At 42.9% G+C, this 19,086-nt stretch overlaps 2 protein-coding genes across 3 annotated transcripts in view; both read right to left on the bottom strand.

Moving 5' to 3' along the window:
- Positions 1–389: 389 nt before the first annotated feature.
- LOC137795354 (complement C1q tumor necrosis factor-related protein 7) lies at positions 390–5,485 on the bottom strand. Its single transcript, XM_068592759.1, has 3 exons — positions 5,355–5,485; positions 3,133–3,369; positions 390–1,518 (listed from the first exon to the last, which is right to left on the bottom strand). The coding sequence occupies exons 1-3, from the start codon at positions 5,359–5,361 to the stop codon at positions 890–892; spliced, it is 873 nt and encodes a 290-aa protein (XP_068448860.1). The 5' UTR covers positions 5,362–5,485; the 3' UTR covers positions 390–889.
- Positions 5,486–6,191: 706 nt separating this feature from the next.
- The window catches only part of cpeb2 (cytoplasmic polyadenylation element binding protein 2), a 15,433-nt gene continuing 2,538 nt past the window's right edge, over positions 6,192–19,086 (bottom strand). The window contains exons 2-11 of one of the 2 annotated variants that reach the window (XM_068592737.1): positions 18,997–19,086; positions 16,930–17,020; positions 15,297–15,347; positions 13,760–13,783; positions 12,733–12,903; positions 12,548–12,637; positions 11,694–11,812; positions 11,452–11,566; positions 10,715–10,896; positions 6,192–10,367 (exon numbers count right to left, since the gene is read on the bottom strand). The exon at positions 18,997–19,086 is cut by the window's right edge and continues 153 nt beyond it. In XM_068592737.1, coding sequence (XP_068448838.1) covers positions 10,140–10,367; positions 10,715–10,896; positions 11,452–11,566; positions 11,694–11,812; positions 12,548–12,637; positions 12,733–12,903; positions 13,760–13,783; positions 15,297–15,347; positions 16,930–17,020; positions 18,997–19,086 — 1,161 coding nt within the window. In that variant the 3' untranslated portion in view covers positions 6,192–10,139. The remainder of the gene's footprint in view (positions 10,368–10,714; positions 10,897–11,451; positions 11,567–11,693; positions 11,813–12,547; positions 12,638–12,732; positions 12,904–13,759; positions 13,784–15,296; positions 15,348–16,929; positions 17,021–18,996) is intronic. The other variant, XM_068592738.1, reaches the window with a different exon arrangement.

Here is a 19,086-nt window from a genome sequence, read left to right as displayed (position 1 = left end):
CACCAAACTTGATAAGCACCGTAAATCTCAGTAAGTGATAAGTCCCGCCCTGCTCTGTTGTGATTGGCTAATAGTCGCTGGTTTGACGGGCCCTCGCATCCTTGTGATTGGATGCTCGCTTGTGATGAAGTATAAAGGTTCCTGTAAATTATTATAATGAGAAACTTTCTCAAAATAATGACTTATTACCTTATACTGTCTCATCGTGATTACTTACTTTCTCATATTTATGACGTAGTATCTCATTTTCATGACTTACAGGATCTTTATTTTCTTATCACAGTGCTTATAATGGACTTCCATACAAAGAGCATATTGCACAAATAAGAGAATAAAGAACTTTATTGATACCAAAATGGAAAAATCCAAGTGTTGCTGCAGCTGAAAAATCAAAGAAGCGAGGAAAAAAATGTTGATGAGTGACGATTAAAAATTAGACAAGATTAAAGAAAAACACAATCAATACACAAACAATAGAAATAAAGTAACATAGCATGGATATGTACAATATGTATAGCTTTGACTTGCACTGGATCCTCCTAACTTCAAAACACATTGAGTTACTTACAATTACGTTTTGACATTTTTTTCATCATAATTTAAAAAATATTTTTTTCTCACACATGCTTTTGTTTAGCTTGTTTTGTAAAAGATAATAAAGTCCAGCTGTCAACATTGTTTATTCAAGTTATTATTGATCTAAACTCCAATACAAATACATCAGAAACGTCTTCTAGCTTAATAAAAAAAATATCATTTCAAATCAGTAGATAGGGCTCTATAGTGAAAACATAACTGGCAGTACACACATCTGTATGAAAATATAGTTTGACCATACATGGAGTGGAAACGAAACCCAGTGACTAGCAGTGTGTGTTTCTAGCAGGTTTTACGAGTAGTCCTCCGCCAGCGTGTCCAAGTAGTCCCTGTCTGCGTAGAGCAGGAAGCCGGAGAACAGGCTGTCGGTCCAGCCGGGGTCGGCGAACAGCCCGTTCTGGTCCTGGAAGAAGATCTCCAGCCAGACCTCGTCCTCCGGGTTCAGGAACATCACGGTGGCCCCGGACGCCACGTCGTGGTTCCCCGTGTTGGCGTCGTAGGTCTTGATGCGGTACACCCCGTTGTGCACCAGGGCGATGGCCAGGTGCTTGTTGGCCAGCGTGATGTCGTAGGAGAAGTAGTAAACGCCCGGGTACGCACACAGGAACTTGCCCGTCTGCGGGCTGTAGTGCCCGCCCTCGTCGAACAGCACCTTGTTGAACCTGATGGGGGTCTTCTCCGCCGGGTAGCTGCTGGTGATGCCCACAGAGAAGGCCGATTTGGGCAGCATGCTGCCGCACTTGCAGGTTCCCGTGGTTCCGCGCGGCCCCCTCCGGCCCCGGTCCCCTTTGTGTCCGTCGCCGCCCGGGGATCCGGGAAGGCCCGCGGCGCCGCTCTCCCCCGCGGGGCCTCGCTTCCCGGTGGGGCCGCGGTCGCCTCGGCCTCCGATCTTTCCTGTCGGGCCGACTCTGCCCTTCAAACCTGAAACAAAAAATAAATGCATAAAACGTTGGGATCATCGTCTCTGCTTTCTGCCACTGATAGATACCGTAAAAGTTGGGTTATAAGCCGCTACTGCCTACGGCGGGTGTCCCTGCTAGCTCCCCACTGTAGCCAGCTAGTGCTGCTGCTAGTTCCCTGCAAGCTCTCCGCTAGTTCCCGTTAGCTTTTCTGCTAGCGCCCACCAAAGTTAGCGGGACCACCCTCGGCTCAGCAGCGGGGGCTAGCAGGAAAGCTAGCAGCAGCGAGGAGCTAGCAGCAGCGCTAGCTAGCTACTGCGGGGAGCTAGCAACAGCGCTAGCTAGCTACAGCGGGGAGCTAGCAGCAGCGCTAGCTTGCTATTGCAGGGCCACCCACCGACGGTAGTCCTTCTGGGAAAAACCATATTTTTGAGTCAACGGCGGGAGACAATGACACAATTATTAATCATAAAAGGAATTTTTGTACGTCAAAATAAAGCTGCTGTTTGTCGTTGGATCATTTAGATTCGTGTGGTTGAGACGTTCACATGAGTGTAATCCATGGCACAACTCAGACAAGATTTGTCTCTCATTGACAACTTCTACGTGTTCTTTCCAAAACAAGGTCCTGCGGGAGGGGGCGGGGCTTAAGGCATCAATCATCTACCATATGAATCAGCGTCTGTTCTGCACTTGTTGAAACTATTTCCGAAACAGTCAAAGCCAACACAAGGCCCCACCCAGTGGGAAGCAATGAGTCACTCTTGGAAAGCCGCCATCTTGACATTTCAACAGCACATTTTTCAACTCAATTCATGCAAACCTTTTGATATGCAGTTGGTGAAATGCCCTAGAGATATGTACACATGGAGGGGAAACAAGAGCGTGTGACGTTTATTTATCGCCACCATCAGATTTATTGCTGATCACAGATGATATCAATACCATGGGTTCTGCCAGAGGAGGTGATACGTCTTCCAAATATTTAATCTCTAAAGAAAACAAACCCGGCCGTCTTTTTTTACGGCCGGGTTGAATAGTCAGTAAAAAAAGAGATGTTCTATTTATCCTCCATAACTCACCTTCTTTCAAAATTTACTGTTTCATTCCTACGTATATTCTGAGTGTTCATGCAGAGAGGTTTGTTCATAACGCATTCATAACCTCATTTTTATAACTTTACTCTTTCATTCCTATCGTAAAAGTTGGGTTACAAGCCGCTACTACCTTTGGTGGTTGTCCCCGTTAGCTCCCTGCTTAAGCCGGCTAGCGCTGCTGCTAGCTCGCAGCTAGCTCTACGCTAACTCTCCGACAACAGCCGAAGGTAGCGGGACCAGCCCCGACTCGACGCCCGACGCGGGCAGCGTGGACGTGGGCAGTAGCAGCGGGGAGCTAGCAGCAGCGCTAGCAGGCTACAGCGGGGAGCTAGCGGGGACAACCACCAAAGGTAGTAACTGCTTATAACCCGACCAGGAGTCAACGGGGGGCATTATCTCTCCTCTGAAGTCTGCAGTGTGTCTGTTCTCTACGAGTCTCAACATGTCTCCGGCTCCCATCATGCACCTGTCCAGTAAAGAAACGTGTTTCCTGAGCCGTGTGTCCGTCTGAACCGATCTGTGGATGTTTCATAGAATACCTGCGTCTCCCTTTTCTCCCCCTTCACCCTTCCTGCCATCTCGGCCATCTCTTCCCGGGATACCCACATTCCCATCCGCTCCCGGGGGCCCACCGGGACCGGGCTCGCCGGCGGGGCCCGGTGACCCGGGCACGCTGCAGACCAGACGCGGCGGCGGCGGCGCTCTCTTCCCTTTGGGCTCCAACCGCTGCCCGAACACACCGAGGCAGAAGGCCAGCAGCGCCCAGCGCCTCACGCCTGCAGCAGCAAAACACAACAACACAACAACACAACGCATGTGAGGAGAGCCGGTCAAGGAAACTGTTGTTCAGTTCACACATTTAAAAATGACTTATTTTATGGCAAAATATTGGACAGATTGGGCATGCTGGGTATCGACATTTTCTGCTTCTGCACTGGCTTGCTGTGTCACGCGGTTTTATAGATGTGAAAAACAGCTTGGCCTTAAAACAGTTATGAAAGCAAAATGCTCGGTTTGAGCCTGACCCCCCCCCCTCCTTGACTTTGTTAATCTAATTATTTTATATTCAATTTAATTTGTCACATTTGTGTTATTTTTGTGTCTTTGTGTTTCCATGTGGTGCATGAAGACGCTCTCAAGGGCTTCACCCCTCATGAAGGATTCATCAGCTCACTGATGACGTCACCGCGTCGGTGGATCTGATCAGTAGTTGAGACAGACACACAGACACACAGACACACACACACACACAGACACACACACACACACACACACACACACTGACGACGTCACCGTTGGGCCGATGTTCTCCTCCTCCGGTGACCTCGAGCCAAAAAGCTTCAAGTCTTTCAGTTTATGAACTAAACATTCCTGTCAGGACGGGAATGTAAACACGAGGCGGAGCCGGGATTATTATGAGATTATTATGAGATTATCATGCACTCGTGTTTAGGGAGAGACACATGTTGGACGTCAAACATTTCACAACACTCAGAGAAGCTCATGAAGCGTTGACGTTGGGGGAGTTTGGCCAAAATGTGAGATTTATGGATTCCATTAATACGTTTGTTTCCCTGCACACAAGGTCGTGAGAACAAGAGAACATGAGAACGAGAGAACAAGAGAACATGAGAACGAGAGAACATGAGACCATGAGACCATGAGAACGAGAGAAGATGAGAACGAGAAAACATGAGAACGAGAGAACGAGAGAACGAGTGAACATGAGAACGAGAAAACATGAGAACGAGAGAACGAGAGAACGAGAGAACATGAGAACGAGAAAACATGAGAACGAGAAAACATGAGAACGAGGGAACATGAGAACATGAGAACGAGAGAACATGAGAACATGAGAACATGAGAACGAGAGAACATGAGAACGAGATCAGATCTAGAAACGCTGCAACAAGTGATGTCATGAGACAAACGACGTGCGTCCTGACGGGACAGTAAACACAGCGAGGTAAACAGGAAGGACACATGCAGCTGAAACACACTCACACACACACACACACACACTCACACTCACACACACACACACACACACAGTGTGAGGTCCTGTGAGAGCGGAGCCCCGCCCGCCAGTCCTGCTCTGCAGCGATGACGTTTTACTGCCTGACGTCATTATTATCATCTCAGTAAACTGAAGTGAAGACGCTCTCACATGGATACAAACACGCAGCAGTTTGTCTCTTCTTCCTCTTTAACTCGTCTTCTTCAGTCATTTAGATACTGTCTCCTAAAGTCACCGTTACATAACGCCTCATGTGCATATGTAAACACAATGTGTCACACAACTTGTAACACAATAAATGCTCTTCATGAGATGAAGTGGTGAAGTTTCATGCTGATGTGTCTGAGTTCATGTGTTCACCTGCAGAGTCTTCATCATGATGTCACCAAACTCATGTTATGACACAAAGAGATATCACACATTTCACTCATGAAACAAGAAGAAACGCCAACGAGCTGATACCTAATCTGATACCTAATCTGACATTTAATCTGATATTTAATCTGATATTTAATATGATGAAGCATCAACTGCATATTTAAAAATAAGTAATAAAAAAAAACATGTAACAGAAATATTTTCTGCGTCACACGTTTCTAACTCCTAAGTCAATGTCATTACCCAGCATGCCCCAATCAGACAAAGTTTTGCCATAAAATAAGTTATTTTTCCCATTTTTTAACCGAACGGCAGAGTTTCTGTGCCTGTTGGTTCCGTCCCGGTTGGAGCACAGCGTGTTCTCACCCCTCATGTGGCAGCCGTTCCTCTGCAGAGCCGCTGGCGTCCGGTCGGCTCAGACCCGCCGGCCCGCGAGGCTGCAGCCCTCCAGCCTGAACATGCTGCGACGCTTCCTGCAGGCGCTGCTGAGACCACAGCGCAGTGTTCAGCAGCAGCACTCCATCCAGCACTCCTCCTCCTGCTCCTCCTCCTCCTCCTGCTCCTCCTCCTCCTGCTCCTCCTCCTCCTGCTCCTCCTCCTCCTGCTCCTCCTCCTCCTCCTGCTCCTCCTCCTCCTGCTCCTCCTCCTCCCCTCCCTCTCTCCGTCCAGACTCTGCGTGCGCTAACAGAGTCGTCCTGCTGAGGATTCCTGACATATGAGACACTTTGTTGTTCTGTGAATGTGAGAAGTCATTGTTTGACCTCTGTGTTCTTGACCTTCACCTCTAGATGGCGCCAGAGCGACGTTTCTGTTATTTACTTGTATTTCCATACAGTATATATACATAGATATTAAAAAAAGATTTAGAGTTATACAACTCTCAATCTATAAATCTATATATACTAAATAAAGTATATATATATATATATATATATATATATATATATATATATATATATATATATACACACACTAAAGGTTTCTCGACCTTTAGTATATAGTATATATAGTATTATCAGCAATATAATGTTTATGATTGTTGGGATGGAACTAATCGGCCAAAGTGAAACTGGGCTCTGGGTTCGTTTCCCTATATTGGCGACCCCGACGTGATCTGAACCGTCTACGATGTGATATAATATACGATATGATATAATATAATATGCAATATGATATAATATCTCACAGCCATGTTGTGTCCAAACAGAATGGGTCTTTATTCAGGAAGTGAAAGAAAGAAAAACAACAAAACGATTGTAATCAACACCCCATTTAAATACAAAACCAACAAAAATAAAAATAAACATGGTATTCATTTTGCATATCAAAGAACCGTTCAGTAATAATTACAATCCAAACACTTCATAAACCACTTTTTGTGAATCTATACACAAACTCTGATTTAGAAATTAGTCACTTTGACGATAAAATTACAAATATTTAGCTTTAAAAATAATTAAAACTCAAAATAATATCTTAGCAATTAGCATTTTCATTTCATATATATAGTGAATTTCCACATAAAAATACAAAATGATACCGATGAACATTTAAATATGAAAAAAATGATTCCAAGAATTCTGCTACAGTTAAAAACAGAAATAAAACGTGGGATAAAACAAGATGAAATGAAAATAGAAATATGCATGAAAAAGTCTCTCCGTTTGTTAGCAAAAACACTATCCCAAAATAACTACAATCATTTACAGTCAGTACAAAGATATCTGGATTTAAAAATAGTTGCAATGAAAAAACAGGGGTTTTTTAAATTTTTTCTGACAGTAAAAAATGACACTGTGGATCAGAAATCTGCAAAATATGCAATGAAAAAAATAAATCTGCATTAAAAAGGTTTTACACTGTAGTTCTTACTTTTTTTATACAAACATTAGAAACAGTATTGCACATCACAACACAGATTCGAGGTTAGTCAGCCTTTCAAAATGTGTTATATTCAAGTTTCAGAGCGTCGACGAGGACGGCAGCTGGGCCTCGATGCCACAGAGGAGAATCTCAAGTGTCTTCCAAGGAAATGATAAAAAAAAACCTTCATGTTTCCTCCTTCAAATGAAAAGGTGTCTCAAAACAAGAGTCAGCTGTTTATCAAAACTGTTACTGATGACCTGATTCTTTGTCTCGGAACAGAACCTCTGGACGTAATTAGCAAAGGGGGAAGGGAATAAATTGTATTTAATTGTCCTATTTAAATAGAAAAATACAATCAAAATCAAATAGTTTTTTTTGTCTACAAAAATAGTGAAATAAATATGATTTTTTTTACAAAAACAAAGACACGTACAGAACAAAGTAACAGTGTTAAACATAGAAAATAGAACCTCACAAAAACAGCACGAGTCAAGTGTTACAGGTGACAATATTCAGACATGTTCATGAGGACTAACGCCACATGGGGGGGGTTTAAAACCCAGAGTAACTAAACCCAGAGTAACTAAACCCAGAGTAACTAAACCCAGAGTAACTAAACCCAGAGTAACTAAACCCAGAGTTTAGTCACGTTTATCGTCAGCTCAGCGATGATAAACGCGACAATAGACGACAATAGAAGACATTTATCAGCTAGCTAGCCAGCTGCTAAAGGAGTAACATAGCTAGTTAGCTAGCTAGCCAGCTGCTAAAGGAGTAACATAGCTAGTTAGCTAGCTAGCCAGCTGCTAAAGGAGTAACATAGCTAGTTAGCTAGCTAGCCAGCTGCTAAAGGAGTAACATAGCTAGTTAGCTAGCTAGCCAGCTGCTAAAGGAGTAACATAGCTAGCTTGCCAGCTGCTAAAGGAGTAAAATAGCTAAAATGTCCGTGTATTGTACCGTCTAGAGATTAGCGTTAGCGATTCACAGGCTAATTGAAAGGGTAAGCAAAAGCAGAGTCCTTATAGATCAGCCGATAGCAAAATGTGAATGCAATAGCGAGGTTTCAACCAGTAGAGGGCGATAAATATCCATATTATATCGAATCATTATGTTGCACAACATTGTCATGATTTTGGACCTGAATCCACAAACAACGCTCCTAAAAATACACACACATAGTTTTTTATAGTGGTTTTGGGGTTTAGTTACTCTTTACTTCCTGACCCCGCCCCCGTCCTCACAACATCCAAACTAGATTAGAATATATTATAAAATATTGGATTCTCTACTCATACAGAACATAGATAACTTAAGACCACTGCTGCACGCTACATCTTAAATAAGTAATCAAGAAAAAATGAAAAAAAAATCTTCTGTAAGATCATAAATAGGTGGAGATTTTCAGAGAATCCACGTTTGCACTTAAAATCACTTCAGGACAAGAAATAAAGTGGGGATACAGAAAAGTAGTGCATAATATATATATATATATATATATATATATATATATATATATATATATATATATATATATATATATATATAATAAAACATACGGAAGGGCCAGTGATGGGTAAGTAGTTGACACAAACAAATATTAAAAGTAATAGAGTCTCAGTTTCATGACGGTTTGGTAACAGAAAGCACGAGACGCCTGGACGCCGACAACGAGGAGCGCGGGAAAGAACCACAAGGACACACCTGTACACACATGTACACACCTGTACACACATGTACACACATGTACACACCTGTACACACCTGTACACACATGTACACACATGTACACACATGTACACACCTATACACACCTGTACACACATGTACACACATGTACACACATGTACACATCTGTGCTCAACTGTACACATGTACTCACTTGTACACACACTCTTTAACTTGAGTACTTGGTTAAAGTTAAAGTACATTCGATACTTTAGCTTTGGTGAAAGAGAGACGTTTCTTCCGGCTAACGGCGTTTGCTTTTTTTAGTTCGCGGAGTCGACGCCAAAATCCGACTGAGCTCTTGAACCAACGCGGGGAATCGATTTTTTTTAAAAGTTTAAATTCTCCTCTCGGTTTCTAAACTCGACCCTGAACACGGTCACACAGCACGAGGACGACAAACACACAAACCACTGAACGCCACGGCGTCCGCTACAGAAGACCGACGTCACCTTGTTGTATCGTTACGGATCAAACGACAGAGAAAACACCAACGCATGCAAGTTTAAATAGGATTTTTTTACTTCTTTTTTTAATCACTCTTAGGCATCGGAAATAGATTTTCATGCTACTTGTTGTCTTGATTACGATGTCGGTGGTTTGTTTGTTGTAGCTTTGTTCGACCCTGCATGCTATCTGTGGAGCGAGCTCACATCAGGATGAGTGCGTACTGCGCTTCGGTCGACGTGATTCTTGGTTTATTACACGGCATTTAATATAATACCTACACATCTATTCAGATATATGTATATATGTATATGTTTATATAGCAGCGAAGCTTCGTAAAACAGCTTATAGTCGAGTATACATGTTGAAGACGGTTAGCGGGAACCAGATTTTCGGGGCGTGTCACAGGATGGGTCAGTGAGCGCAGGAAGTATTGTAGTTTTAATAAAACTGAGAAGAAGAAGAAAGAGCTCATGGCAACGGAAACACAAGGTTCTGTGTTAATTTGATGCTTCTGTCATCATTTAATGTTGCTACCTTTGGACGTCAAGAGAATCAAGGTTGTTTTTTTTCCCTCCCAGAAACGAATGTGTGCACTAAACACACACACACACACACACACACACACACACACACACACACACACACACACACACACCGCTGGGTGGCTATAGCAGCAGACAAACAGACAGACAAGCTGCCCCCCTCCCCCCCATGCAAAAAATAAATAAAAAAATTCCCATATCTACTTTTAATCTCACATACAAAGGTAAAAATAAAAAAACTTTAAAAAACTACAAAAATCAATCTCTCTCTCGCTCTTTTTTTTCTTCTTTTTTTCTTTTAAATCTCCTCTTAGAAAAGATGAAAGTACCACAAAAGAGTTGTAGAGTTGTCAGAGCCTGAGATGTGAGGGGAGTTTTGGTGAAAAAACTGAGGCTTGTGGTGTTTGGCTGCTACGAAAGATACATATATACACATATATATATATATATATATATATATATATATATATATATATATATATATATATATATATAGTTAGAATATACCGTATAGTGTTGCGTACTGGATTATACTGATAGCGTAGGGGAGCGTGGGAGGTTTGCGTCTCTAGTTCCAGCGGAAGTGGATCTGCCGCGGCCGGTCGGCGCCCTCTTTGACGAGCGGCTTGTGGAACTCGCGGCCGGCCCGTGAGTGGATGTTGGCCCAGCAGAACTCGCAGTAGTACTGCAGGCAGGTGACGTTGGCGCAGAAGAACGGGGCGAACTTGCCGCCGCAGCGCGCGCCCTGACACTCGTCACACAGCTGGTCGTCCAGGACGTAGGGCTTCACCTCCACCTGCACATACACACACACACACACACACACACACACACACACACACACACACACACACAAGTTAACAATGGTTTTATTCAAGATAACCTCCGGTTCTGAAAAGTGAAGTCTATGCTTCATGTGTTGAAGCTGCATTCTCTCTCCTGACCACCAGGGGCATCTCTCTCTCTCTCTCTCTCTCTCTCTCTCTCTCTCTCTCTCTCTCTCTCTTTCTCTCTGTCTCTGTCTCTGTCACACACACACACACTCACACACACACACACACACACACACACACACACACACACACACACACACACACACACACACACACGCACACACACACACACACACACACACACACCCACCCGCTTGTCGATGTCTCCGTGCTGCAGCTGGACGAATCGGGCGCTGATGGCGGCGATGTAGCTCTGCTGGTTGGAGAAGGCCACTCGCCCCGCCCCCTTCGGGTACTTGAGCTCCGGGTCGGTGTCGATGCCGGCGTAGCAGACGCCGCCGTAGAGGCGGTCCATGATCATGGCCAGCTCGACTGGAGAGAGGACGACACAACGACACCTTGTTCTACAAGTCTGGAGAGGTTCTAGTTTTCTGGATTTGGACCAAGAGGACGGAGAACATTAAAGCTGGAAGTCAGACTTTAGCGGATTTGATGAGAAATTAGTGAAAAAATAATACGTTTTTTTATTGTATTGCATCTAACAGACAAATATGTATTGGTTTTTTTATTTCTTTTTTTTATTTACAACAATGTATTAGCGTCGGTGAACTAAAAAAATATATGTATATATAATTGCCTTTTAGGAAGCTTAAAAATAATTAAAGCTAAGCTATACATTTATTTATATCATTTAATAATAATAATAATAATAATAATATCTTATACATACATTAATTAAATACAATAAATAAATAATACAACTAATTTAAATGATGATAAATGAAATAAAAATAAATAAGTAAAATAAATAATAATAATTTATACATTTTTAAACCTCTGGAAGAGTCGGCCTGCAAAATGCACAAAGCCATGTAAATGCAGAGACATCTTTTAAAATAACAAAACCATATTAAAGAGGTGTCTTACTCGCTCTCAGGGGCCGAGGGACGCCGCCCACAAAGATGGTCTTGCGGGGGTCGAGCGGCTGAGATCCGTCCATCACGAAGTCGCTGTCGCTCAGGTTCCACGGCCGGATTTGCACCTGAGGTCAAAGTGGGGAACCTTTGAACTCTCTCTCTGCGTTGAAGAGACTCGGTGTGTGTGTGTGTGTGTGTGTGTGTGTGTGTGTGTCTCTGTGTGTGTTCAGCGTGCCCTGCTGCTGGACTCACAGGCTTGTCTTTGATGGTGGGGCTGGAGACGCACAGGTAGAGCTTCCCGTCCTCCTCCATGCAGGCTTCAATCAGAGCCTGCACCGAGCTCTCCTCCTGGAACAGCAGGAAGGCATAACCTAGGACACACACACACACACACACACACACACACACACACACACACACACACACACACACACACACACACACACACACACACACACACAGCCTCAGTGTGTGCATTTAACACACATAAATAATAAATGAATGTCAAATGATGCCTTATTTATCAGACTCACAGCTTCACGGCATCTAAGCTCCACATTAAAAATGAATGAAAACACTTTTTTTCCCCAGCTATTGCAATAAAATGTTGCAGGTATTATCATTATCTAACATTCATAACAGACAGCATGCTAATTAATTATAATTAATAATCATGGTTGTTCCTCTCGTCTCTGATCATGTGACTTTGTAAACAACCAATCAGTGTTTAGACCAGCAGGAGGAGAGCTAATAACGTTAGCAGCACCGCTAACAGAGAACCAACAGGAGGAGAGCTAGTAACGTTAGCTAGCAGCACCGCTAACAGAGAACCAACAGGAGGAGAGTTAGTAACGTTAGCTAGCAGCACCGCTAACAGAGAACCAACAGGAGGAGAGCTAGTAACGTTAGCTAGCAGCACCGCTAACAGAGAACCAACAGGAGGAGAGCTAGTAACGTTAGCTAGCAGCACCGCTAACAGAGAACCAACAGGAGGAGAGCTAGTAATGTTAGCAGGTAAATGTTCCCGTTTGCGTGATGCGTTCAGGTGTAATCTAGTAAAATGCAGCGTTGCTGATGAACCAGTGTAAATGCCGGCGGCTCGATACCTTTGGGCGGGAAGTAGGACTTGCTCTCTGCTTTGTGGGGCCAGTCCACCACCAGGTGGCCGAAGCGCCGGAAGCTGGAGGTGATTTCATCTGCGGGGAGAAAGAGAACCGGACGAGCTGAAGAACCAGAACGTTGATGTTTTTCTTGTTTTTGTGCGAACAGAAAGGCCACGCCCCCTCCTCACCTTCGTCGATGTCGGGAGGAAGACCTCCCACGAACACTTTGCGGGAGAAGCGCTCCATGCGATCCCCGTTCTGGTGCGGGTAGCCGGGCGAGCCGTGGACCCCCGGAGGCCCCGGGGGGCCGTGGCCCTCGTCCAGGAGGGCGTCGTCGATGGGGAAGAGGGAGGAGCGGCCTGGAGGAGGAAAGGAAGCAAGGAAACAGGTAAGGAGACACGCAAATGTCACAAATAAACCTGCTTCCTTTAACGCAGTAAAAATAGAGGATTTTCTTTTACAATTTTGTGTTTTTGTGTTTCTTCTCTTTAGGCAGAAGCAAAATGTTATATTTTTAATATTTGGAACATTAAACTAAAGCGTTGTGATATAAACATTATAAACATCTTTGTGCAGATTAACTTTAACGGACAAAGAACCGGAAGAATCTTTGATAAAAAACTACAACGGGAAATTATTTTTGAAACATCTGGAAAACTTACAATTAACCTGGAGAGGAAAATACACAAAAACACAAATGCACGAATACATAAAAACATAAAAACAAAAATACACGAATACATAAAAACACAAAAACACAAATACATAAAAACAAAAATACATAAAAACAAAAATACACAAATACATAAAAACACAAAAGCACACAACATACATGTCAGATCTTTATTATTAAGAAGTTATTATTTAAATGTATTATATAATAAATAATCACATGAATGAATTCTAAAAAAAACATGAATGAAATTATTAAACTGCAGTTTTTTTTATCGCATATTGGAAGTTTTTATATTAAATTTAAAAAACTTTTTTCACATTTTATCTCAATTAAAACTAATTTATATATTTTACACAATTTATTCATGTTTTAAAAAAAATCTCTTTATTTATAATGTTATATTTACATATATTCATAAATAGTGTTCACATGAAGGTGGCCTCGCCTGAACCCATGACATCATCACGTCTGCACACAGACACAAAAAGAAAGAAACGAGTGTGTCTGTTGTGTTAGTGTGATAAGAAGCGTTGTGTTACCTCGCCGCCGGCCGTAGCTCCTGGCTGCATGAGGGAAGAGTCAAGATTCAGCTGCAGAGCCTCAAACGTCAAATAAAGACTTCACGACAAAGAAAAGTGAAGCAAACGGACTGAATCAGCACTTCAGAGGACGTCGTGAGGAAGACGTCTGCTCTGTCGCCTCCAGACACATGCTCCTATTCTCTGATTAAATATGGGATTATGTTCACATAATCCCAGAACGTGAACGTTGGATGAAGCCGGGTTCAAAATTCAGCTTCAAAGTATAGTTTTGTTGACATATTAGAGTCAAAGGCGTTAACATTCATAATATCTCTTTGTTTCACTTCATAAATCAGAAGAAAATCCATGAAAAAAATCCATTTCCTCCATGTTTTTACTAATAAAGTCATAAAAAGATGTTATGAATGCGTTGGGAACAAACCTCTGAGGCTGGAAACAGCTAAAATAGCAATAATAGACAATAATAAAAAATCACACTGCCTGCGAGTGAAAGCAGATTTTATCCACATGACGCGAGTCCACATGAGAGAAACAAACAAACAAACAAACAAACAAAAAGAGTCTGCAGCGCTGCAATTACTCTGAGTGGACAGCGTACATTTTAATGATCGGGTGCAACAAAGTCCTGTTTGTGGTGCGTTCAAAGACCTCACGTGACTTACTAGAACAATGGGAACAATGGAAACGCCATCGCGCAGCATTAGCTCGGTGAATAAAACCAGCGGCATTCTGGGACGTTTTAAAATGTAAAGTGAGAGGAAATACTTTAAGAAGTGGCGACGCAAACGTGTTCGTGTTCTGTATTCATGAGGAGAAGCTGTGAAGCACGCCCAGGGACACGTGACCCTGAACGCATCACACAGTGAGTCACATGACTTATAAAACTATACAACAGGAATTAGAAGATAAATATAAAATGTGGAATTATGAGAACAGATTAAAAAAAAAGAACCAATAAGGATAAAATGTGGAAATATAAAATAAAAAATAAGTAAATAATAAATGTGAAAATGTTAAAAATAGTTAAATAAAATGTGGAAGTATAAAAATAAATTAAAAATTAAATACGCTAATAAAATAAACTATATAAAAACAATAAAGTAAGATAATAAATAAATAAATATTAAATGTGGAAATATTAAATAAAATAAAAAAGTAAATAATTAATGTGGAAATATAAAAATAAATAAAAGAATAAAGATGTTTTAAAAAATGACAATATTAAAATAATGATTATATTATAAGATTTATTTATTTCTATATGGGTTATTCAAAAATATAAATGTATTTATTTATTGCATATAAATTGTTCAATTTGTTTCTGTATATTTTTTTATTTTAATTTATTAGATCGGAGGCAAAACCTCGAAGACAAAAATTAAGAACCGAGGTCCAAAAACCAACGGGTGACGTCCACTAGAGGGCGAGAAATTAGTTAATGTCTATTTTCCCCGTTTAAGTGAAAGAGTTGCATTGAAAGCATGAGAATCCTCCTGAGAATCTCACAGTTCTACAGTCGTGGAGGGAAAGTTACCGTTGAGCATCAGGAGGCCGTCGGCTCCGGGGTTAGAACATCCCACCCGGCCTGACATGAGGAAACACAGAGATATCGGGATGAGACACGGAGCAGATGGAGAGGACACGTGGGACACACACACACACACACACACACACACACACACACACACACACACACACACAGTGGCTTCCTGTGAATGTGTTACCACGGCGTCCTCACATGTCTGCAGCGGGAACAAAGATCTCCTTCTTCCCCGGAGACACCTTGCGTTGATATTCAGAGGAAAACAGAGTGAAACGTTTCCTTTGTTTGTCATCGAGTCTTCAGGACAACGAACAAACGGATCGTTTCCTCTGTCGGCTTTTAGAGGAGAGGAAACTCTGGTTGTATAGAAGTCTATGCTTCATGTGTTGAAGCTGCATTCTCTCTCCTGACCACCAGGGGGCGACTCCTCTGGTTGTATAGAAGTCTATGCTTCATGTGTTGAAGCTGCATTCTCTCTCCTGACCACCAGGGGGCGACTCCTCTGGTTGTATGGAAGTCTATGCTTCATGTGTTGAAGCTGCATTCTCTCTCCTGACCACAAGGGGGCGACTCCTCTGGTTGTATAGAAGTCTATGCTTCATGCGTTGAAGCTGCATTCTCTCTCCTGACCACCAGGGGACGACTCCTCTGGTTGTATAGAAGTCTATGCTTCATGTGTTAAAGCTGCATTCTCTCTCCTGACCACCATTTGTGTGTATTTGTGTCTTAAAGTCAGATTCTACACAGAAGCTTTAATAGCAGCAGTAAGTACTATTTAAAAACTTTATTTAAACTGTCTCCTTGCAGCCCGATGTTGTTTGAGGTCCTGCGTTGTGTGGCAGCCCGTCAGAACACTGCACACTTGTGTCGGCTCGTGGCTATGCTACCATGCTATAAATGGCAGAGCCGCCCCTCACAAGCCCCTCCCCCCTCCAGACGCCTCTCTTGGCTGTCATACACAGTGTGTGAAAGTGTGATCGCATCTAAAATTAGTCCGGATCCCTCCCCCCCCCCTCGATCTGCTGTGCACACTGGCCCATGTCCTCTCCATCTGCTCAGGCAGGAACAGCAAGACGCTCGGCTTGGAGAAGAGGAGGAGGAGGAGGAAGAGGAGGAGGGCCCTGCAGGTTGGATCCGGATCCCCGACTGGAGGCCACAAATAAGGACTTGGGTTTCTCTGGGCGGCGTTGCTCTGGGCCATATTTGTAAAGTGAAAGTGTCGCCGTGAATGAGCTACAAGCAGCCGTCTGCAGAAGAAGAGGAGGGTGAGAACGCTGCAGTCATCTGACACTGCTGCTCTGATGTCCAGCAGCTGAGCCCCAGAGGCCCGGCAGTCTCACGAGAGCTCGTCATGTGAAACCTCTGGTTGTATAGAAGTCTGATTCATGTGTTAAAGCTGCATTCTCTCTCCTGACCATCAGGGGGCGACTCCTCTGGTTGTATAGAAGCATATATAAGACTTATATGGCTCCACGTCGCTCGTCATCAGTCCATATACAAGTTCACTGGTTGCGTAAAAAAAAAAAAAAAGACGACGGCTGTAATCCAAGATGGCGTTGCTGCCTCACCCCCCCCACCCCCCCATGTCAGGAGCCCCCAAAAATTGAGAGAAAGGTGACCTCACCTTTCATGGGATCCTGCTCAGCTCGCATGATGTCGATCAGCGAGCTCTCCAGGGAATGCATGTTCAGGCTGTCGTACATCCTGGTGCGCTCCTGCAAACAACAACAACAACAACAACACAAGGCGTGAGGGTTTCATAGGTGACAAAACAACACACGCGTCGTCGTGTGTGTCTGGCGCATAATGAAGCCTCTGAAGGTATTAGTGCTTAACGTGCAGAGATTTGAAGGAGCGAGTGGCTCACACTTGGATTAACATTCTTTCCGTATTTATTCACTTCAAGAGGTCGAGGGGGGTCTGGACTCGTTCCCAGAGAGAATGGAAACCAAAAACATAACAGGAGTTATGGTAAGATGTTACTAAAGTTACGCCTGTTGGTGAAACACCGCACGAGAGACTCAGATTGTTGTGAGAACTCATGAATTCATATTTTGATGTAGGTTTGAGGCCCGGTTGCATCAGATGGTGCAGCAAAGAATCACCGTTAGCAAAGAATCACCGTTAGCAAAGAATCACCGTTAGCAAAGAATCACCGTTAGCGAAGAATCACCGTTAGCAAAGAATCACCGTTAGCGAAGAATCACTGTTAGCAAAAAATATCGTTAGCCAGTAACTTTACGTCTATATTATAACGGGATCATTGATCAATATTGATTGATCCTCACCGGGCTGCAAGGCGTTGAGCAAAAAAAGCTGATGGTGTTCTTTCTTTGCCTGAATTACCCACAATGCAACTCAACTGGATGAACTGCAAAGACGTGGGTGTCGTGCTATTTGTTTAAGTACTAAAGTCACGGATAAAAAGCACAATGATGCGTTGGGGGGATTTTACAAAGACAAAGAAACAGGAAGTGTTAAAAAAAACTCCATGTGAATGAATATTTATCAGCCAAATCTAATATTTTACAGGATATTCAACCTTTGTTTCTTTATAACACATGTAATACTCAACTTGTTTCTCTACAGAGTTTGTTTAAAGGTAATAAAGTAGTTTATGAATGTGAGATATTAGTTTACTGATAATTACAATGTTTCAGGTTAAGATTACATGATTAGCATGTAAGATGAAGAAAAATAATATATTTATAACTTTAAGAAAGGTCCAGTGAGCTGTGTGACTCTCACAGAGACTTTCCTCAGTGTGAAGTCTAAGCGTGACTCAACAGAAACGTGTCGCAGACTGCCAAACATTAAACAGAGAGGAAGGAAGGAAGGAAGGAAGGAGGGAAGGAAAGGTCTTGGAATCTGAACAATTCTGGGTGTTTGACACTGTTTATGGAAATGTAACAATCCTCGGAGCGCAGCCCCGTTTCCTGGCATAAGGAGCGAGGTTCTTCTCGGCTCCGACATCGCAGATAATTTGAGCTCATGGCTCAACAATAATATATAACTCGGTGACATCATTGTTCCAGTTGGAATGAGTCAGAGGAATGCAATTAAGTTATTAAAACGTGTCGTGTTTTTCCCAAAAAATTATATAAATATCAATCAGAATCACTGTTTGCAAAGAATCATCGTTAGCAAAGAATCAACGTTAGCCAGTAACTTGATAACTTAAAACCTCATTTCAGAAAATAAGAATGATAAATTAAACACAACATATTAAAAACTGACATTGTGGGCGGTGAGTAAATAATAATAACTAATAAATTACTTTTTTATGTAATACTTCCCCCACGGGATCAATAAAGCGTTTTGGAGTCTGATTTTATGTTTTAACGTTTCTCCTGCCAGAGGACTTAAATCATAAAAATAACCCACCTGGGCGTAAACCAGACACACACACTCACTCACAGACACACACGTGCACACACCACACACTCACAGACACACACGTGCACACACCCCACACTCACAGACACACACGTGCACACACCCCACACTCACAGACACACACACCCCACACTCACAGACACACACACCCCACACTCACAGACACACCCTTTGGTCCATGTCTACGTCACAGGGTGCTCTGCTGCTTCCAGTAGTTTCACCGTCAAAGCGGTGGATTACCACACAAACTGTACGCAACAACAACAACAACAACAACAACAACAACCCCTCCTACCTGCAGCGGCAACAAGGCGTTGCTGTTGCCGTCGGTGCGGAACACGTTCTCCTCCATCCAGGCCTTGGGCCCGGCGGAGCGGGGGAAGCG

The sequence above is a fragment of the Clinocottus analis genome, unplaced genomic scaffold, assembly GCF_023055335.1.
Source record: "Clinocottus analis isolate CAN_PGR_092001 unplaced genomic scaffold, fCliAna1.0.p SCAF_28, whole genome shotgun sequence".
Classification (NCBI taxonomy): domain Eukaryota; kingdom Metazoa; phylum Chordata; class Actinopteri; order Perciformes; family Cottidae; genus Clinocottus; species Clinocottus analis.
Note: the sequence above shows the minus strand (reverse complement) of the source record. Positions and strands in the feature narration are given on the sequence as shown.